Source organism: Arvicanthis niloticus, chromosome 18 (assembly GCF_011762505.2).
Source record: "Arvicanthis niloticus isolate mArvNil1 chromosome 18, mArvNil1.pat.X, whole genome shotgun sequence".
Classification (NCBI taxonomy): Eukaryota; Metazoa; Chordata; class Mammalia; order Rodentia; family Muridae; genus Arvicanthis; species Arvicanthis niloticus.
The window spans coordinates 44115652-44130479 of NC_047675.1; the positions used below are offsets into that span (position 1 = coordinate 44115652).

The 14828-nt window shown below is 49.1% G+C and overlaps 1 protein-coding gene across 1 annotated transcript in view; it reads left to right on the plus strand.

Moving 5' to 3' along the window:
- Positions 1-213: 213 nt before the first annotated feature.
- Positions 214-14828, plus strand: part of Cdh13 (cadherin 13) — a 1011337-nt gene continuing 996722 nt past the window's right edge. Inside the window, exon 1 of the mRNA XM_034522532.2 lies at positions 214-531. Within this exon, the coding sequence (XP_034378423.1) occupies positions 487-531 (45 nt within the window). The 5' untranslated portion in view covers positions 214-486. The remainder of the gene's footprint in view (positions 532-14828) is intronic.

Sequence of the window (14828 nt, forward strand, 5' to 3'; positions counted from 1 at the left end):
GTGATTTATTGGGAATAAAGTGGATCTTATTAACATTTTAATAAAGAGAATCTTTTTTTTTTCAATGTGTTAGAAGTGGCTGCTGGTCCCGGGTGCAATTCCAGTTCTTAGGGAAAGTGGAATCAGCTGGCATTGCCCAGCCTGATTTGTGAGGCTGGGCCCCAGGAGTCAAAAAAAAAAAAAAAAAAAAAAAAGCCAGTGTGCCGCCTCCTTGCTCGGAGGGGGCTCTCTCCCTGCGAGGTGCTCGCCCCTATCTGCCATGCAAAACGAGGGAGCGTTATGAAGGAATCTGTCTTGTAAAGCCATTGGTCCTGGTCATCAGCCGCTACCCAATGCTTTCGCGATGCTGCCGCTGATCTATTTGGGAAGTTGGCTGGCTGGCGAGGCAGAGCCTCTCCTCAAAGGCTGGCTCCCACGGAAAATATGCTCAGTGCAGCCGCGTGTGTGAATGCAAACGCCGCCAGGCGCTTCTTCTAGTCGGGCAAGATGCAGCCGAGAACTCCGCTCACCCTGTGCGTCCTGCTGTCCCAGGTAGGGAATGTGAGCCGCAGTCAGCGCGCTCCCACCAGCTTTCTGCATTCAGATCGCAGTGCATGGTGATGGCCAGGAGCGACCGGAGGGTCGCGGGGCTTCTGCTAACCGCCGTGCATAAACCCGGCTAGCTCAGATGCGAGGTCACCCCCAGCTCCGGTACTAGAAGAACCTGGCTTCTCTTGCCGGCGTGTGTGTGTGTGTTTGTGTGTGTGTGTGTGTGTGTGTGTGTGTGTGTGTAAGCTCATTCTCGGAAGGACAGAGCCTTTTTGCAAGCAAAGGCGACATCCTGACTGACATCAAGTGGGGTAACTTTGGTTCGCCTCCTCCAGAGGTTCATGTATCGGATACACACTCCTTTCGAAGCGACTCCTGGGGATTGTGGTTGCCCAGTGCCTTAGCCGGGGGAAGAGCCATTCGGTTCGGCCGGCTGCCGGGCTGGGAGAGGCCGGAGCTGGCATCACTGACTTCCCGGGGCGCTCGTCCTCTCTTCGCCCAGCTTGGCTGGCGAGCTGCAAGGCACCTCCCGCCAGCGGATCTCCGCAGCCCGGCTGCTGCTGTCTTTCAAAGCAAGGCGCCTACCGCTCCCGCTTTGGGGTCTTCCGGCTCTCCAGCTCCGTGCTCAAAGGGGCCTGAGCACGATCCCCTCTCCATAGCGCGGGCCCACTACCCCCAACCCCTTGGGCCCCCATTGTCCAGACAGCTGGAGCTCCTTCCAGAGCCCAGGCTGCAGCCTCTGTTGTCTTCCCCGGGCGGGCGGGTGGCGCTGAGCACAAGGAAAAGTTACAAGCCTTCTCACCAGGCTGCAGCTGCCTGGCGGATAACCCTCTAGATCGTTGCGGTGGTGCCAGGGCAGGGTTGGCAGAGCAGGGGAGGCATGCTGGGGCTCTCCTCAGCCCAGCTGAAGCTCGGAGATCCCTGGAAGTTTGGGTGTAGGAAAGCAATACTTAGGGGACAGGCCAGCGCCACTGGAGGTTGAGGGGGCACGCCCAGCCCTCCTCTGGGGACTGAGGCTCTAGGAAGCATACAGGCATACTGACTCAGTCCCTCCTTGTCCTTTTAGGCAGCCTCTGGGACCTAGAGCTGGCAGCCTACAAGTGGGTGGTTGCAGAAGTGTAGGGCCATGCAGAGAGAATGGAGGAGGAGGGGGATGCCTGAGGCATGGGTGTTGAGTTTCTGGGCAGGATTCTTGGGTACCAGTGGAAGAGGCACCGGGTTGAGCATGAAGTGGGAAAGAGGAGAGGAAGTCAGGGTTCTGTAGGAAGCCTTCTAAGGGGAGATGGCTGTTGGAGAGGAGCCGGCACCCCAGAAATGCAATGACCATAGAAACGACCCAAGTGTGTGTGTGTGTGTGTGTGTGTGTGTGTGTGTGTGAGAGAGAGAGAGAGAGAGAGAGAGAGAGAGAGAGAGAGAGAGACTCTGCCCTGCCAAGACCCTGCCAGGACCCTGCGTAAGAGTAAGATGCTTATTGCTGGGCAGGCTCTCCTGTCCTGACTTCTGACATCTCCTTCTGTGGACACACAGTCCTGGGGTACACACAGCTGTTGCTCTTTTCTACCTGATTCTAGCTGATTCTCGAGGGCCTTGCTATAGATCCTATGGCTGCTTTCCATATCTCCAGGGTTCTAACTATCCCCAAGGTACAAGGTTGTGCATCTCCCAATTTAGCAAGGTGGGGCAGTGCACACCTGGATAGAAGGATTTAGACAGATCCTTCCTGCCCTCTGCTGCTAATAGACCCACCATAGGCAAGTTGTTCACCCTATCCGAGAGCTCTCAGGTTCTCCACAGTAGAAGACTCTATTACCATCAGCCCTGGAACTGCTGGGTGAACAAGGCGGCGTGCAACAGGCAGCCCTAGGCAGTGTATTTCATAAGTCCCGCCTCTCTGGGAGCGGTTGGCATCTGGGGCATGGACTCTTGCCTTACCCAGGACTTTTATAGTCCTCCTGTCTCGGTATGTATTAGGTTCCAGGACTCATCCCAACTGATGTTTTTCTATGAGCAAAGCAGACTGGGGGAGCTTCCGGAGAGCCTGCCAGGGGTCTAGGGGCTTCCTCTAGTGCACCTCTGCAAAGCAACCAGTGTGTCTTTTCCTGCAGGGCCAGCTGACACAGGTGGCTTTGAAAGCACACTCGGTTGCTTCTGAACTGGAAATAAGCAGCCAGCCCTGAGGGGCTTAGCTCTCACTTTGATTGTCTTGCATAATCAAAGCGTTCATCTGCTTGAGGATAGTAACTGGTGTTCTCCTGGCAGAAGCACCTGGAGGGGAAATAGTCTCCACCCTGTGTAAGGTGCAGTTGAGTTCACCTGCAAGAGACTTAAATGTGGTGTGTGTGTTTGGGGGAGCGGGGAGGGGTGGGTTTCTTTGTGCTATCAAGAAAAGTGAACGTGTGAGGGAGGGAGGGGGGTTGTCTCAGAGCCTTTGAGTCGACAAGCCCAACCCAAACTTTTCCTGAGGCAGAAAGAAAACAGAGAGGAAAGACAAAAACAATGTGGAAAAGCAAATTACTCACTGCCCTGCGGAGCTAGGGCAAGCCTGTGTGTGTTTTTCCACGAAGTCAAACGTACAGCAGGCACTGGGCCCAGTTTGGAAGCTATCAGCTTCTGGCTGTTCATTGGCAGACTTGCCACCTTCCACATTTGCATGCATTGGGGGGAGTAGAGGGGGTGTTCCTAAACAATGAAGGACTGGAAGACCTCTTTTCGCCCCCTGGGTGTTCTGGGGAAACCTGTCCCGGAAGTAGCAGCTGGAATTTGGCCACTGACACAAATGAGCAGAAGTGTGCGTTAGAAATTCCACTGTGGTAGGGATTGCCCACTCCCATGAGGCAGCACTTCCACCCAGCCCAGCTTCGCACAATGCATGAGCAATCCCCCAAGAATTAATTTCTAGGGAGTGGCTCAGGTCTTGAGACTGTCCCTCCATGAGTTCCCAGAACTATTCCATGGGATTCTGTGCCATTGGTTTGAAGTGGAAAGTTCTCTCCCAGAGAGAGAGAGAGAGAGAGAGAGAGAGAGAGAGAGAGAGAGAGAGAGAGAGATCTTGCCTTTCAGGACTTTAAGTGAGTCTCCACATCTTCTCATGTGGCCGCCACTCTGCCCATTCTATTTTAGGAGCCTGGTTCATGTGCAAAGCCTTTCCGATGAGGCCAGGGACTCAGAGTCTGAGAGGGCACCTCCAGCCTGTGGCGCCTACTTATGGCAGCCTGCACTATTTCAGAAGTTCTAGGGAACCAAGGATTTAAAGTGTGAAAAGTTCTCGTGTCTAAACATTATTATTATAAATATTTTTAGCAAAACCCAAAATAGTTTTAATGCACCACCAGGCTGAATAAGTGACCTGGATTTATGTAATTCCACCACATTACTGGAAGCCTCAAAGGTCTTCTTAGCAGATCTTTCTCTTCTACCTCTTCTCTTCTAGAAGCATCCTCTGTGTGTTAAAGTAAAATCACCCATCTCCCCCGCCCCCCAAAAAATGCCCAGCCATGGTACTGTCTTCAGGAACTAGGACTTTGCTATGACAATCATTTGGTCACCTGAAGTTAACTCTCTAGATGAAGGGAGAGCTCAGGTTTTCAAAACCTCAACTTCCCTTTCTGTCTAAAAGCACAACTACCCGAGGAGCCCAGATAACTTCTATTTTATGGAAGAAAAAGACAAAGCTACACTTTTGATTCCTACCTGGCTGACAGGCACATTATTTTAACAGACTAAAATCATCCGGCGGTTGTGTGTGTGTGCATACACATGCCCATCTTTGTGTGTTTTGATCTTGTTTTGTACCTGATGAAAAATTTTCTCCAGAAGGGGGCTCCATCCACAGCCTTACAAAATTCTGAGCCTGCAGTTCTTATTCTGGAGAATTCCTGTGAAGCAAAGCGGGTCCTTCAGAACGAACTCTCTTATTCCGGATTTTCTGCTACACACTGTCCTGGATGGGCGGTCCTATCATTCTCCATGAACTGTTTATCCTTCTCTCTTCCCTTCTTCTTAATGCTGTGGCCTCTGTTCTATCTTCACACCTCCACCCTGCCTTCCCTGGAGGGCGAGCACAGAAATCATTTTCAAAGGACTTTGCAGACAACGCAGTATGGATTCTGAGGAACTTGGGACATTTCCTGGCATTTTGATTTTGGTTGGATCTGGCTTTGTTCTTCAGGCAACGGAGGCAGAAACCATTCTGTCTGGGAAAGAAGATAACTTTTCCCCAAGACACACCAACCAGAAGAGTGAATCCCCCAGCCACAGCTTATTCCCCAGCACCTCTTGAAAAGAAGAAAATATTGTCCTGTCATCCAATCACAATGGTCAGTCTGGTAGAATCAAGTCAAGTAGCCAGAAGCTTGGGCCCTCCTTCCATTTAGCTGTCAGCAAGGTGTCCAGACGCCTTGGAGAATCTGGCCTCCTGAGGGATGCTGCCAACACAATTCCCCAGGGCTTGTCTCCTCTGCCACCACAGATGTGGAATGGTGGTTGTATCCTGGGGTTAAGGGTGAGAATCATTCTTCTCTTCTGGATTAAGAGTAACGAGGAGAACTGGCACCTGAGATGTCTCCCCACCTAGGCAGAGCCCAGTGGGGGAGTTGGATTGGGTGATTAGCAGTCTGAAGCTCCTGCCATCTGTTTGATGGGCTCTATCCCAATGCTTACTTTCATTCTGGCTTCTGGACAGGGCTTTTGGACTGGCAGCCCCTGGTCAGCTTGAACCCATGGAAGCAACCGGTGCCCAAATCTTTTAAAATTCATGTCATCAATACCTTTGAAAGATGCTCCAGTTTTTCTACATTTCTTGAAAACTCGGTGGCCCTGGCTATTTAAGCTCTCTTTCTATGTGGTGCTGGTTGGCAGGAGCTGAGCCACTACTGCCCCTTTCAGGCAGAAACTGTGTTGCATTTGGCCAGAAACCACCCCAGCCCCTCCAGGAAGCACAGCACCCACTATAGGAATTCCACTTACTTGTCCCTATCACTGAATGACTCTGCTGTCATAAATGGAGGCTTAATGCAGTCAACGTGGATAACTTCTTAGTGACATGATACTTTAAAAGGAAGTTGCACAGGTGTGAGGTATTGGCCCCGTGGGTAAGAGTGTTTGTTGTACAACATCAGGGCTTGGGTTTAAAATCCCTGAAATCAATGTGCCTGAAACCCCAGTGCCGTGACACCTGGAGGCAGAAGGATCAGTAGGGCTTGGTGGCCATCAGCCTACCTCCAAACTCAGTGAGAAAACCTGTCTCAAGGGAACAAGACAGACAGTGATGGAGTAGGACACCCTCTGCTCTCCTGTAGACTCTGAACAAAGGCACACAAGTGTGTGCACTCACCCCTGCATGTGCACACACACCACACATTCACACAATAATAGTGACACACAGTAATGAGGAGGATGGAGGGGAGGAGCAGGTGACTTTTGGATCCCTGTGATGAAATACACAGATGTGGGTGTGGTGGCACCAAGGCCACCCCTCCTCCCCCAGAACCCGATTATCAGTGCTCTTGGAGATTAACAGTACCCAGACTGAGGCTCCACTCACAGTAGTGACATTGTAGACCAGCAGCAGCCTGCAGCGCTGAGTCACTGTGAACCCTGGTATGTTAGAGATATGATATACGACCTGTGATAGGTCACACCCTTAACATCCCCATGTATCAGCAGCCAGGGGGCAGGAGCGGAAAGCTGAGAAATCACATTCTCAACTGCAGATACAAAGCAGCAAACAAACTGGAAGTGAGACAAGGCTATGAACCCAAAGCCTGTCCCCCGTGATATACTTCTTCAGCCAGGGTACACAAGCTCCCCAGGCAGCGCCACCAAGTGGGATCCAGATGTTCGAACCCCTGAGCCAGTGGAGGCTACTTCTCATTCACCTTCATGCTGCTGGTGATGTTTCACATCTGTCTTGAACATTTGATACCCACTGTGGTCCCGAATGCAGTGTCAGTGCTGTCGATGTTCTCTGGCTCCGCAAACATTACGGTAACCTGTGTGTCTTGTCCCATTAATAGTGAGCAGGCCTCTGACGACTGTTGTTTGTCATAGCTACAACCCCCAACCCCCAACCCCCAAAGGAGGGTAAAAATAACACCATCCACAAGTAAAGTGATTTTTTTTTCCCCCACTGCCAACCAAAGTCAAGTTCTTGAAAATTAACACGAGCAACAGGCATGTTTTGGCATGTCACATCTAACTTCAAAGACACCATCCAGTGTCAACGATTTTCTGTAGAGGCACAAAGACTCTGTGTCTCCCAGATGAGTACAAGCTGGGCTGGGTGCAGGGCGGAAGGCTTGACACATGCCTAGGGAGGGCCGGAAATGAGATCATTCTCCTGCAGAGTCTAGAGACCTGCAGAGGAATGTGGCAGCCTTTATCCCCGCCTCTGGTCCCCCAGGCTGTTGCCTCCCTCCTAGGGAGGAAGAGTACCATTTGTGTTGTGTGGTCAAGGACAGAGCCGGTAGCTGTGTTCTCCTGAAGCATGTGCTTCAGAATCTCCATAGAATCCACAGCTGTGACGGGCTGGGCAGGCTCACCCTCAACTGTCATGAGCTGTGGGCATTTGGGGACATCTGACTCATAGGTGACAAGTTATAGCCTGTGGGCTGGTTCCTGCCTGAAGCATGTTTTTATAAATAGTTTTCTTGGACCTAAGCCACACCTCTTTCGTTTATCGAATTGTTACGGCTGCTTTGTGCTTTAACAACAGAGTTAAGGCTGCCTGCCTGGCCCTCGACGCCATCTGTCTCTTTGCAGAAGTCAGCTGGCCCTTGGTTTAAGTCAAAATTGTGGGCAAAGTAGGTGCATAGTGACTTTTCAAAGGGGTGTGGCGAGGGTTTCCACCATCAGGGACTCTCCCTCTCAGGCCCGGGACTGAAATAAGTTGCTCTAAGAAGAACTCTCTTTGGACCAGTATGGCCCACAGATGCCTAGGGTGTCTGTAGCAGTCCACTGTGTTTCATGTAACGGTGGTGTCTTTAGGGTCCTGCTGCTAATATGGCAGATTCAGTTTCTGTTCTCTTGGGGCCTTGCTTGGCAGGGAGGATCAATATCAATTAATGAATAATTTAAAAGCAAGACAACCACCATGAAGGAAGGCAACACAGTTGTGTGAGGCCTCACCACCACACATACTGTGCTTGTCCCGTTTTTTGTCTTTCACCGCTAACTGAAATAATCTACCCCGTGATGGCACATATTGCTGTCATCTGATTCATCCAAGCCTGTATTCCTGTGGCTCACAATAGTGCCTGGCACAGCCTAGGCACCCTGCAAACATGAATGGATGAACAGATGGATAATGGAAATAAGAAAGGCATCAGACCCAGATCAAAGGTCTAGGAGACTTCTCTGACAGCCTTATGATGGAGCTCAAAGCTTCAGGAGGAAGTAGGTGGACTGAAGCCTAGGAGAAGGTGGGCATGGGAGAGGTATTCCATGAGGTAGAGACAGACTGAGTAAAGCCTCTGTGCAGAAGGGGACAACCCAGCCTGGACAGTGGTAAGGGGTGTGGCCAAGAGGTAGCAAGCCTTTGGGCCTTTGTTGGTCACTTCAAGAATCTTCGTATTTGTTTCCAAGTGATGAGCAGCTATGTAGATCACAAGGAGTGAGATGGTCTGATTTCCACTTTCAGAAGGTCATCCAGCTTCAGGGTAGCAAATGCGTGGAGGAGGATATATCTGGGAGAAGATATTATGGGCCTGAGCTTATGGAGAGGAGGCATCTAGAAGAGAGGGGACAGGGCACTTTCGATAAGTGGTTGAGGGCACTTATGGGGAGGGCCTGCAGGGTATGAGGGTGGCTGGCTTAGATATGTCAGACAAGAGCTGAAAGGGAAGGGCTCCTGCTTTGTTCTGGCTTTTCTGATGGGAATGCATTGTTCAAAGAGGAGCACAGGCACTTGACAATAGCTGAGCCCCTGTGTGTATGTGTGTATGTGTGTATGTGTGTGTATGTGTGTATGTGTGTATGTGTGTATGTGTGTATGTGTGTATGTGTGTATGTGTGTATGTGTGTTGTGGGGATGCTAGCCAGACAATGCAGTGCATGGAGGAGCATCTGGATGCCGTTATTTGGATGTCCCCAGATCCTGTGTATACCTGCCTTGGGGGTGTGCACCATGGGAGCCTGGCTATGTCCTTGATTGGAGTGACCCAGGTAAAGCCTCCGCAATTAACCAATCTCTGAGACTTTTCATGCAAAAGATATTTGAGAGGAACCTTGCCAAGCCTTTTAATGGTTTTGTGAACATTCAATAAGCAGGGCTAGAAATATTCCTAACATGGAGCAAATAATGATCTCCCATTTCCAGAGTCATTTGACGAATGCTAACAAGCCTGTCTTCCACAGTAATGGGTGTCGGCAGTAACTTCCATGTTCTGAGCGCAGGATAAGAATATCCCACTGGGTGCCAGGGAATGGGGCTCTGCCAAATGCCTAACAACTGGATCTCTCTTTTTTTCCCTCTTTCAAAAATAAAATCTAAACCGTGTGGTTTGCACTATTTGACCATTTCTGTAGTGTAAATACTCCCACTGCGGGTGGTTTCCACCTACCAACCTGTAAGTTCCCTAAAACATCACAATGGCTGTCTCGGAAGTTATTATTAACTGACTCCCACACGTGGTGAACTTGGAAGTTGTTTCAAGCCTTCATCTCATTCACAATGCAACCTCAGTGGTTTCATCTATAAAATGGATCAGCTTCTCATGTGGTTGAAACAGACATAGGGAAAGATGTGTGGGGGGGGGGGGATGAGTGACCTATCTCAGAAACAAACAAACAAACAATCTGAGGTGACCCAGACAAGGTGGCACATGGTTGTAGTTCTGCCACTCTGGAGGCAGAGAGGCAGGAAGCTCTCTGTAAGCTCAAGGTCAGCTTGGCCAGGCCAGCCAGGACTACCTCATAAGACTTTGTCTCAAAACCAGATGAGAACCCCAAATGAATGCCAGGGTGGATAGTACCTGAGGAAGGGCATATAGCTTCTACATGCTTACACATATATGTATGTATACATGAACCTACACAAACAGGTGCTTACATGTTTGCTGGTGCACACACACATACACTCATGGATCTGGAGCTGCAGGGAGGCCTGATAAGTTGTGAAGATACTTACAAGTGATTACGGTCATGATTGCTGGCAAGGAAACAGGCTTCCATCCCCCATCCCCAGCTTCTCCTTTATGCAGGACTCCACTGCTGTGCCATAGGCCCCATGGAAGTTCATGGTAAAGTTTGAATTCAGCTCTCATTGGTTATGAGAAATGTATAACCCTTAAAGCTTTCTTGTTATCCAAATGTACAGGAGTGTTAACCCAGTGTCTTGGTTTGAGTTCTCCCAAATAGCAATGGAGAGATACAAGCTTCGGTGCCAAGGACTAATCTGGAAGGTGACCCAAGGGCTCCGAAATGAATGAGTAGAGACAGCATGACAGAATGCCACTAAACCAGTGTTGAGTGTGGTACTGATCTGATACTGTCATGAGAAATGGGCTCATGAGTCTGGGGTCCATATAAGAAAACTTTGTAAAATTTCCGAATTATCTACCTGAAAGACAGATAGCTAGGTAGAAATCTCCTGTGCCCACCTTCTGCTGGTGCTCTCTCCCTGGTACCCCTGCCACCATGCACTCCTCTGTATTTCTCTGGAGCCTTTGCTGGTATGATGAGCATCTGTAGTTTGGGAAGTTCCTGAGCAGAGGAATGAGGAGGCATGCGGATGTGTGGACTTGTTGGTCTGTACCCTGAGACGAGTGTATGGCATCCCATTTCCCATTGTCAGGACTTCCTGGGACCTCCCCAGTAGAGCCAATGATGGAAGAAAGGACCGTGGTGATGGACATTCTTTTAAAATTTTTATTCATTTATTTTACTTTTGTTGTTGTGAGTGTATGCATGTTTGCATGTGAATGGGGACGTGTGTGTGTGTGTGTGTGTGTGTGTGTGTGTGTGTGTATTCATATTCGTATGTGTATGGAAACCTGTGTGCGCATGCAGATGCCTGAAGCTGACACTGGTGTCTTCTTTGACCAGTCTCCCATTTTAAGCAGGGGTCTCTTCCTGAAGTCAGAGTTCACCAATTCTGGCTCATTTAGCTGGCTGGCTTACCCTGGTTACCCACCTCTGCCTCCTGAGTACAGGGATTACAAGAGGCTACCACATTTGCTTGGCTTTTATGTGGGTTCTAGGAATCCAAATTCTGGCCCTCTTGTTTCGTTTTATCAGTGGAACTGTCTCCTCATTTGAAGGGCCTTCTTTTGAGTCTCCTGATTTGGGGTAAGCAAACATCTCTAGATATTCCCTTTCCTGCTATAGATGGTCACACTCTGCGAATGCCCTGGGTTGCTACCTTAGCCTTGTTTTTGATATAGAACATTTCCCCACTCCTTTGAGGTAATTAATAAGTAAGCAAACTGAGGTGAGAGGAGTGTCTGTAGGGCAGCAGATGGGAGGGAAGTAAGACATCTGAAAGAAATGGCCCTCACCCGCTCATTCAGTAAATCATCACTGCCAAACATCTGCTAGGTGTGCAACACCCTTCAAGGCACTGGGAATGCAGAAGTGAGGAAGGTAGACCGGATGCCTTTCAGTGAATGCTCACAGTGATACAACTGAGCAGGGGGGGCATGTGCTGTCCATCCTGTGTCAGTGAGTGCTTTGAAGTATGATAAAGCAGGCTAGAGAGAGAAGGGAGGGGGAGACAGAGACAGCGAGGGAGAGAGACAAAGAGACAGAGAGAGACAGGAAGAGAAACAGAGAGACAGAGAGAAACAGGTAAAGAAACAGAGAGATAGAGAGACACACAGAGAGACACAGAGACAGACAAACACACATACACACATGGCAGGAGGGACAGACAAAGACAGAGAGACAGGGAGAAACAGAGACAGACAGACACAGAGACAGACAGAAACAGAGACACAGAGACAGAGAGAAAAATAAGAGAGAGACAGAGAGACAGAGAAAAAACGAGAGAGATAGAGAGAGACAGAGACAGGAGAGGCAGAGACAGAGAGAAAGAATGAGAGACAGAGAGAGACAGAGACAGAGAGAAACAGAGACAGAGAGAGGGAGAAAGACACAGAGGGGCCTTATGGCTCCTGCCTCTCCTGTCTGTCGGCTCCTGGGTGACAGATTACTATATTCCCATGTTTTTTCAACTCACTTCTGCCACCCTCTGAGTCCTGTGATTATGTGGTTTACTTTTAAAGTGATGCTGTGAGTTTGTGGAGAACAGAAGAAAGTTGAACAATTGGAGTCGATTGCAGCCTCGCATCCAGCTCTGGACTGTGGGTGGGTTGGTTGCTTGGTTGGTTGGTTGAATTCATCTAGGGATATTCCATATTTTTATTGTTGATTTAATTCATCTGGAATAATTCTAAATTGGTATTGTTGCCATACAATGGAGTTGAATTTTACTCAGAGGTTGGGTTATAAAGTCAGGGTTTAAAGCAAACACAGAGTTGTCATTAACCTTGAAATCTTTGAAGTTGCCCATTAAAGTGCAGCGTGGTTTTGTGTATGCAAGCCTGTGCTGTAATCAATATGGAAAAAACGTATAATGCGTGCAGCCATGTACAGCGTGTAACAAAGAATACAGGCAAGATATAATTTCACAACATTTAATTGCAGTAGTGACATTGTTCTTTTTCCTCTGTTTTTATGGTTTTTTTTTTTTTTTTCCTGGTTGAAAGTACTAGATTTGTGATCGTTAAATGTGTGTATGATGAGATTCCTTGCACCCACTTGAGCTGGGCTCCTGGTCCTACCTTCTACCCCTGGGTATGCATCGGGGGGAGCAGGAGCTGTTTCCTCTCTTGTACTCCATCTTATTTCTACTTCTTATCCCAGTCAGCCTTTCAGCAAGAGCAGGAGAGCGGCAAAGGCAGAAATAACAGCAGCAAAAATGGCGGCTGTCTGTGTGGTGTTGACTGTGGGTGAGGAGCCCTCCCTGTGTGGTGTTGACTATGAGGGACCATTTCCAGAGCTTCCAATGAATCAGCTTACCAAGTCTTTATAATGAAGAATCCACTCTGATTTCATTGCCCATATGGGAAAGACCCTGGAGACCCCGATAAAGGTCACACAGCTTTGGGATGGAGATTCAGACTCACTCTCAAACACAAAAGGCCACCTGTCCTATGGGTCTATGCAATGGAAGAAACTGTTCTGGGCAGGCGAACCCTGGAAACAGAAAACAGGTTAGTGGTTGCCTAGGGCTTAGGAGGAGCCAGATGGAAGAACTTTGAGGATAAGGGGTTTCTTTGGGATGCTGGGAATGTTTTGAAATGGAATAGTAGTGTAATCCATGCCCACCAGTGCTATGAACATATTACCTAGGCCCACAGCAAGGTATATTGTGATACAAATCATGTCATATTAATTGTGTCTCAAAGAAGTGTGATTAAACAGAAAACCAAGCAACTCTGGGTCACGACACCTGGGGCACAAGACTCTTTGAGTGCTTGGTGCCTGCACACAGGACCTTTGCTGTGGGCATGCATCATGAATGGTACCACTGCATTTTACTTCCACGAACTTGGCTGCTGCAGAAGATGACTGTATTCATCACCCTCCCTCATTGTTGGCACCAAACACCTGACAAGAGGCAACTTGAGGAAGGAAGGGATTATTTTGACTCAGTTCCCAGGCACAGTCTGTTGCTACGAGGTGTCATGGCGGCTGGAGCAGGAGGCAGCTGGTCACGTGGCATCCATAGTCAGGAAGCAGAGAGATGAATGCTGGGATCCAGCGTGCCTTCGTCCTTTTGTTCGGTCCTGGTGTCTAGTGCAGCTAGCTCATAAGGTGCTGGCCACCCGTATTATAGGTGAGCCTTCCCGATTCGTTTGATCCTTTCTGCAAACACCGTTTCAGGCAGACCCAGTAGTGCGTTTCCCTGGTGATTCTAAATCCAGTTGACCTTAGAAATTAACCACTGCACTTTCCTGTCCCCTCCACTATATGGTGTGAGAAACTTGGTGCTGGCAAGGTCGCACCTAGATGGAGAAGTAGGTACCTTGGGCCTACACCTCATGCTTGCTGGCAGCACGAATTTTTCTAGGGCTGGATTCATCCAATTAGAGTCACCCGTGTGGCCCAGAGCGGCAGGTAACCGGAGCCTATTAGGAAAAAAGCCAGGGCTCTCCACTTCTCCTTTGCTGACTTGTGAAGTGCATTAAGGATCCTCTTCATCTGCGGGGTTGTTAGCCCAGCTCAGGCTCTTTAAGGGGCTGACAGGAAACTTGGAGGACGAAGAGGTTCCTCACCCTGGGCAGCTCAGGAAGAGTGGGGCGGAGTGAAAGGCTCTAGCAGGCCCAAGCATGGCAGACATAGTGCTAACAGGTTTTGCCCTTTACCCTTCTCCTTACTAAGAACCATTAGATCACATCCCTAAAGCTAGCCCCAAGGTAATTTCTCTTATTTGTCCACTGATATTCCTTAGACCAAACACCAAGGTTCAACAGTCAAAATTCATGATTTGGCTAACATGTCCGATCAGGATTTACCAACTCATCCTAGCACAGACTCCCCAACTTTTCCCCTTAAAACCCTACTCCTGCAGAAACACCCTCACCTGGTTTTGTTTTTTTTGTTTTGTTTTGTTTTTGGTTTTTTTTTTTTTGGCTTGCACTTACTGCTGCCTTTGTAGCTTCCCTGTCCAACACACACGCGCGCATACATACACACACACACACACACACATACACACACACACACACACACACCTCACTGATTGCCCCTCTTGGGTAATAAATCTCCTTTGTGCCGAGAATTTAGTGTCTGGATATGTCCTCTACCAATTCTAGCAGGGCTGACCTCCCTTCCGCAGGGTCAGGAAGAAGACAGAGGGATGAGCTTGGTCGGCATGCTATAAATGGAATTATGCTCAAGTTGATACCATGTTCTGGAAGGATTTAGGATCTACCCAAATCAGCATGAGCCATGGCCTTGTGTCAGTCCAAGACTCAGTCAGACTGGGCAGTGAGGGGAAGGGGATCTAAGCCTCATGTGGGTCTTGTGCCAGACAGCCAGAATCTCTCGCTTTCCCACTTAAAGACACTACCTCCAAACCCTCAGGGTCCTGCAGGTCCCAGGCTTCCACACTCTGGAGATAACTCCCTTTGCCTTCACAGATGGGTTAGGTCTTTGTGTGTGCGCATACATGTGTGCGTGCATGTGTGTGTGTGTGTGTGTTTAAGTACACAGTGACTGAGTCGCTATCCATGTACAGTGCAACCAGAAAGAGCAGCCAAGGGCTGGTCTCCTGGCCAGGTTCAGGTCAGCATTTGCAT